This window comes from Nicotiana attenuata, unplaced genomic scaffold, assembly GCF_001879085.1.
Source record: "Nicotiana attenuata strain UT unplaced genomic scaffold, NIATTr2, whole genome shotgun sequence".
NCBI lineage: Eukaryota > Viridiplantae > Streptophyta > Magnoliopsida > Solanales > Solanaceae > Nicotiana > Nicotiana attenuata.
The window spans coordinates 162,263-169,266 of record NW_017670245.1 but is presented as its reverse complement, the minus strand read 5'-3'; the positions used below and the strand labels follow the sequence as shown (position 1 = coordinate 169,266).

The following is a 7,004-nucleotide window of genomic DNA, read 5'->3' as shown; positions in this document are numbered from 1 at the left end:
CCAGCATAATATACTGGAGTTCCAGCAAAGTATACTGGTCCAGTATTATATACTGGAAGTTCATACACAAGTGCTCGAATCTCCAGTATATTATGCTGGAACTTTCCGTGTGTTGAAGTTCCAACATAATATGCTGGAAATTCATACACAGGTGCACCAAACTCCAGTATATTATGCTCGACCGGTCTCTGTTGCGGCAAAATAGTGGGTATTTTTCATTAACTTGATAAACGCTAGCTATTTTTGAATGACCAATCCGAAAAGTGGCTAGACCGTGCTATTTTTACAAGCCCGATAGCGACTCGCGAGGAAGGCCCAAAACTTCGACTATGCATTCAAGTTGTAACAACAATAAAACACTGGACTAATGTGCTATTTTCGCAATTTCAGAGAGCCGAAACTTGTTAGAAATAATATAAAAAGCAAGTATTTTTCCGACCAAAGCATCTTCAGCTGCCATGGCGACGGTACGAATGATAGGTGATGTACTGCATCTCTTTTCCGCGTCAATTTGTCGTAATCAATATACTCTCCTTATCTAACTAGATTTTTTTTGAGCAGACATAGCCGTAAATTTTACTGGTGAGTCAGCTGCCACATATTTCCAAGATGCAGTCAAGTTTTTGTTTTCTTTGTCTTAATTCTAAGAAAACTCCACAAATTCAGATAGCATGTTCAAAGGGATATACAATGGGAAGCAATATCATATGGGGGACATTCAAGCTGTGCTGAAGAGGGCATGGAGCGCTGGAGTTGATCGCATAATTGTAAATCCTTCCCAATTTCTCTTTGTTATTTACATGTTACTGTTTTGCATTTCCAAATTCATGTTATGATTATTGATTGGATTTGTTTGAATATTGTTGCTATAAAGAATGTGGAGTTTTTTCTACAATTCTTTTACCAAGTTTTGTTTTTTTGGATTAAATTGCACATAAAGTTTCACACTTCTAATTAAAAATTTGTCTAACAATTCTGATGTGTGAAAACCCAAATGATTCTCCACTTAAAAGTGTACTAAAAGATGGAATATTTAATTGTAAAATCATGTTTCTTAGTTTAGTGCCACTAGGAAAAGAGAAAATAGGAGGATTTTTTTTTTGGTAATTATATTTTTCATTAATCACCAAAGAAGTCATTACAAATCAGCAAAGTCATCCTCGACTTGCTTACTTCTTTACATACATCTATCACTATACCCTATACTATAAGCAGAACATAATGGACATTATACAAGTATTTGCTGGACAGTTGCTAATTTGTCTCCACCATACTGTTCTGGAAAAGCTGCATTCATCAAATAGATGTGAATGTGATTCATCTGCACTACTACATAAGCTACATTTTGGACTTGAATTCCCCATCTAGTTAACCTATCTGCTGTTAACAGTCTACCATGGCACTGAATCCACATTGTGAATACAGCCTTAGGTCTGGCTTCATTGTGAAACATTAAGGATCTCCATGCCATTTTGCTGCAGTCTCCCAGTAGTCCTAGGTACACTTGCTTAGTAATACTCTGTCTTTGTTTGTCTGTTGGCACTTGTTGTATTACTGTCCTTGCCTCCATGATCTTCCTCACCATCTAGCTTGCCTGTTGAGGTATATTCATTTCCATAATGCTTTGCCCCTTGATGTAATATGTGTGAATCCATCTTATCCAAACGTTGTCCTTCTTTTGTGCCAAATCCCAGTGGATGTTAGTGATGGCTCCCTTGTTCCACACTCGAAGATTTAGTAGATTATAACCTCCAGCTGATTTAGGCAGACACATTTTCTCCCATGCTATCAATGCTTTTTTTGTAATTGTATTAGTGCCTGACCATATATAGCTTCTACAATAGGACTCAATTAATTTTATCACTTTAGCTGGCAATATGAACACTTGGGACCAATAAGATTGAATACCAAATATCATTGTCCGTACTAACTATACCCTACCAGCATAAGACAACTTTCGAGCTATCCAAGAGGAGATCCTTGCAACTATTTTCTCAATCAGTGGTTGCCATTGCACAACTGTTAACTTCTTTGTATCCAAAGGAATTCCCAGGTATTTAAAAGGCAAATCCCCAGGTGAATAGCCAGTGTTTTGCAAAATTTCCACCTTTACATTCTGTGCAACTCCACCAAAATAGATTGCACTTTTAGTGAGGTTGGCTAGTAGTCCAGATGCTGTTGAAAACTGTTTGAAGCAAGCATGTAACGTTTGAACTGATTTACTATCACCTCCGGCAAACATCAGTAGATCATCTGCAAAGCTGAGGTGAGTTATATTGAGCTTGCCACACCTTGGATGGAATTTGTATTCCTTAGCTTGCTTCAACCCTTTAAGTAGCCTGCTTAGGTATTCCATTGCAATTGCAAATAGAAATGGTGACATGGGGTCACCCTGTCTAAGTCCTTTGGCAGCTTCAAAAGGCTTTGTCAATTCACCATTGATCATGATTGAGTAACTCAATGAATTTTGTGGGAAAGCATAGATACTCCAATAATTGCTCCAAATATACTGATTCCACAGAGTCATAGGCTTTCATCATGTCAACCTTCAGCATGCATCGAGGGGAGATATGTTTCCTGCAATATGCCTTGACTAACTCATGAGCTAGAATGATGTTATCCGCTATCTTTCTCCCAGGGGTAAAACCTACTTGGGCTTCAGAGATGATGTATGGCATTATCTTCTGTAATCTGCCAACAATGACTTTAGAGATAAGCTTGTATAACATTGTACAACAGGCAAAGGTCTAAAGTGCTTGATTGTCACTGGATTAGGAATTTTAGGCAGTAGAGTAATGGTGGTGCAATTAATTGCTGGAAACATCACCCGTGCTGCATATACCTCTTCTTTAATCATTGGCCATGCTTTCTTGAAAATAGGAGGATGTTTAACTTAACATGTAATTTGTTGGTATTAATGTTGTCGACCCTTGGCATCCATTTTTCTTTTAGTTTTGTTACTTCAGTCATTGACTTTGCACTGATGTAGTTAGAGGAATATATCAGCAGTAATATCTCTCATTTAACTTTTTGTCCACATTATTAACACCAAGTCCTAATAAACCTAATTGTTGTTCATATGGAGATTTGAGTATTAAAGCATTTTCTCCAATAAGCTTATGCTAGTACTAGAAATCTCTTTTTTCAATATTAGCGAGGAAGATTAATTACTGGACTTGTTCTACAACAACAATTATGCCTCAATCCCCAGCTAGTTGGGATCATCTGTATGAATCTTCATTAACCATGTTGCTCCATTTAGACCCGTATCAATCAAATATATGAAGATATAGGTTCCCTAGCAATAGAAATTCTTTAAGTTTTCTATTGGCATACAAATCTCTAAGAAGACTCAAATATTCCTAGAAAACTAAACCGTAATCTCAATTAATTAGTATCACCTATATGGGTCTTTTTCATCCACTTGTGACATATTTTGTGCTAAGTTTGCATGGATTCCGGCATATTGTAGGTCCTTCGATATAATTACCTTCATGTGATTTTAGACCTATATTGTCCCTTTTTAACACCTTTGAACACCATGGTTTTACACTTGTAGATTAGTGTGTCTGGAGGGCGACATAAGACATGATCAAACTATCTGAAGTGACTCTCAATTATTTTATCCTCCATGTGTGCTACCTACACCTTTCTACAAAATATGATCATTCTAATTTTGTCCGATCTTGCATCATCGCACATCCATGCAACATTGACATTTCTGCAACACTCATCTTGTGGATATGTTGGATGTAGACAGAATGATAAAAAAAACTACTCCCTCTGTTTCAATTTATGTGAACCTATTTCCTTTCTAATCCGTGCCAAAAAGAATGACCCCGTTCCTTATTTGGAAACAATTTGCCTTTATGCAATGATTTATAGCCACACAAGCTATATGTGCCTCATTTTACACTACAAGTTCAAAAGTCTTCTTTCTTTTCTTAAACTTTGTGCCCAGTCAAATGGGTTCACATAAATTGAAACGGAGGGAGTATATTTCTTTCCTTTTAATTAACATCATGTTCTCTCTTTTATAATCTGGCATCAAATGGTAAATTTGTTATTAGCTTCATCAAAGACGAGGAAGACAGTTTTGATGGAGGAGGCACAGATTAGACGATGATGGCAGAGATACATCCATAAACTCTTGACTGAAGAGGGGGACATGAACATTATGGTGGGTGCTTTTGAGCATTCCGACAGTCATCAAAATTTTGGGTATTGTAGGCGCATAAAAGTTGAGGAGGTCGAGGGGCTATGCATAAGATGAGCTAGGAAGAGCGATTGGGCCAGACAATATCTCGATGAAATTCTTGAAGAACGTGGGTAAGGAAGGCTTGGAATGGGTCACTGGGTTGTTTAATGACATTTTTAGGACGAAGAAGATGCCCGAAGAATGGAGATGAAGTATGATGATTTCGTTGTAGAAGAACAAGAGTGATATCCGAAACATCAACAACTATAGGAGTATCGGCTGCTAAGCCATACTATGAAAGTTTGGGAGAGGGTGGTAGAAGTGAGAGTGAGGCGGGGTGTGTCTATTTTCTAGAACCAGCTCCGATTCATGCACTACAGAAACCATTCACCTTGTAAGGAGATTGGTTGAGCAGTATAGGGAGAGGAAGAAGGACTTGTATATATTATTCATTGACCTAGAAAAAACGCACAACAGTCTCTAGAGAGATTCTATGGAGATGTTTGGAGTCTAGAGGTGTGTCTGTAGCCTACCATGGTGTATGTTATTTGCGGATGACATAGTCCTGATTGATGAGACGCGAGACAATGTTAACGAGAGGCTGGAGGTTTGGAGACATACCTCAGTAATCCAAGGAAATTGATGAGGATTTTTCACATCGTATCGGAATGGGGTGGATGAAATGGAGGCTCGCGTCCGGTATCTTGTGTGATAATAATGTACCACTAAAACTGAAAGGTAAGTTCTACAGAATGGTGGTTAGACCAACTATGTTGTATGGGACAGAGTGTTGGCTAGTCAAGAACTCTCTAAATGATGAAAGTAGTTGAAATGAGGATGTTGAGATGGATGTGTAGGCATACGAGGCTAGATAAGATTAGAAATGAAGATATTTTGGAAAAGGTGGGAGTGGTCCCCCGTGGAGGACAAGATGGGGGAAGAGAGGCTAAGATGGTTCGGGCATGTGAAAAGGAGAAACACAGATGCCCCGGTTAGGAGGTGTGAGGCTGGCCTTGGTGGGTACGAAGAGAGGTAGAGGTAGGCCAAAGAAGTATTGGGGAGAGGTGATTAGGCAGGACATGCCGCTGCTTTAGCTTACCGAGTACACGACTCTTGATGGGAGGGTGTGGAGGTCGAGAATTAGGGTAGACGGTTAGTAGGTAATCGAGCGTTTTCTTCCATACCACTAGTATTAGTGTTTGTCTGGTATCTTCCTTAGTCTTATATTGCTTTATTACCTACTATTTTCTTACTATCTTTCCCTTCGATTTCTTAGTATCTTATTATTGTTACTGCTTCTTTATATCTTTTCTTGAGTCTAGGGTCTATCGGAGACAACCTCTCTACCTTCCCAGTTAGAGGTAAGGTCTACATACGCACGCCCTCCCTAGACCCCACTTATGGGATTTCACTAGGTTTGTTTTTGTTGTTGCTGGAGAAATTTATTGAGAAAAATCTTTTATTTTATTGATTAAAAAAATGTTCCCTGCTCTAAGAGTATTTTTTCGCTGTAAATGTTTCTTCCAGGTAACTGGTGGCTCTCTTGAAGAATCAAAGGAAGCTCTTGCAATTGCGGAAACAGATGGTTGTCCATATGTCCCTTATTCAGCCAGTTTACTCTTCCTAGTGTTCTTTGTTTTCAGCGAGTTGGCTTCTCAAATGTATGGGCACGTTTGACCTTGAGAACTAACTCTTTTTGCAGCAAGACTTTTCTGTACTGTGGGCGTGCACCCAACAAGATGCAAAGTGGGTTTGACTCTTGATATTATCTAATGGCCTACCCGTTCATATATGTTGGATGCATTTGTCATTTTCTTCTTCTGTGCTCAATCAGGAATTTGAAGACAGTGGGGATCCAGAAAAGCATTTGCAGGATCTTTTGACATTGGCTAAAGAGGGAATAGAAAAAGGAAAAGTACGTTCAATTTCGTTATATATAAGGTTATGGATTCATTCAATTTACACCTTCTTAGTAAATGCTCTTTCAATTTAGCAAATTTTGGCAAGCTTTAATATTATACTTTCTAATGTGTGAACTCTGAGCAGCTTAAGCTCCTGGTTAACTGGTCATGTTGTTAATTCCTCCAAACTTTTCAACAAGGATTTTCTCCGAAAATGACATTAGTATAACCAAAATAATACTTAATCATTTGCACACTTTTAAGATGTGAAATTTTGATCAATTTAAGTTCATCCTTTAACTGATTTGAGGTTTTTAGTAGCCTGCAAATCACAGAAGGAAAAGATTTTGCCCAAAGAAGAGCTTCATGAAATTAAAGAATTGGATAATCTCATAAGGGCCTAACACATTTGGAGATCAACTTTCTTTAACTTCCTATTATTGTGCTAGTGTAGAAGGTGATCAAATAGTGAAGTCTGTAAGTAGTTTTTTAGACAAAGATTTGCTTATAAGATGCAAATTTGTATATGATTTGCATTCTGATAATATAGCTCAGTCGCTCATCATGTGATTCATTCCTTTTCCCTCGTGAAAATACACTTCTGAATGAATCTTTATATTTATTGGCTAGCAAGTTTGGAGCTATTTCAATTCTGACTTGTCTCCCTGGTGCCTAGAAGTTGAAATAAATAATGCTAGTATATTTTTATTTATTTACTTTGCTGACGACAAAATTCATTTCAAACAAGGTGGTTGCGATTGGCGAATGTGGGCTGGACTATGATAGACTTCACTTTTGTCCATCTGACATTCAAAAGAAGTATGTATCTGCTTCACATAACCCGCCCCTATGAGTTCTTCCTTCATCCTTAATTGGCCCGCATGAACACACACTACCCCCCCCCC

General features: G+C 38.1%; 1 protein-coding gene across 2 annotated transcripts in view; it reads left to right on the top strand.

Annotated features, from left to right (window-relative positions):
- Positions 1 to 302: 302 nt before the first annotated feature.
- The window catches only part of LOC109236583 (putative deoxyribonuclease TATDN1), a 9,564-nt gene continuing 2,862 nt past the window's right edge, over positions 303 to 7,004 (top strand). For both annotated transcript variants that reach the window (XM_019402778.1, XM_019402776.1), the window contains exons 1-7: positions 303 to 480; positions 562 to 582; positions 667 to 767; positions 5,726 to 5,783; positions 5,901 to 5,944; positions 6,033 to 6,113; positions 6,848 to 6,918. In XM_019402778.1, coding sequence (XP_019258323.1) covers positions 459 to 480; positions 562 to 582; positions 667 to 767; positions 5,726 to 5,783; positions 5,901 to 5,944; positions 6,033 to 6,113; positions 6,848 to 6,918 — 398 coding nt within the window. In that variant the 5' untranslated portion in view covers positions 303 to 458. The remainder of the gene's footprint in view (positions 481 to 561; positions 583 to 666; positions 768 to 5,725; positions 5,784 to 5,900; positions 5,945 to 6,032; positions 6,114 to 6,847; positions 6,919 to 7,004) is intronic.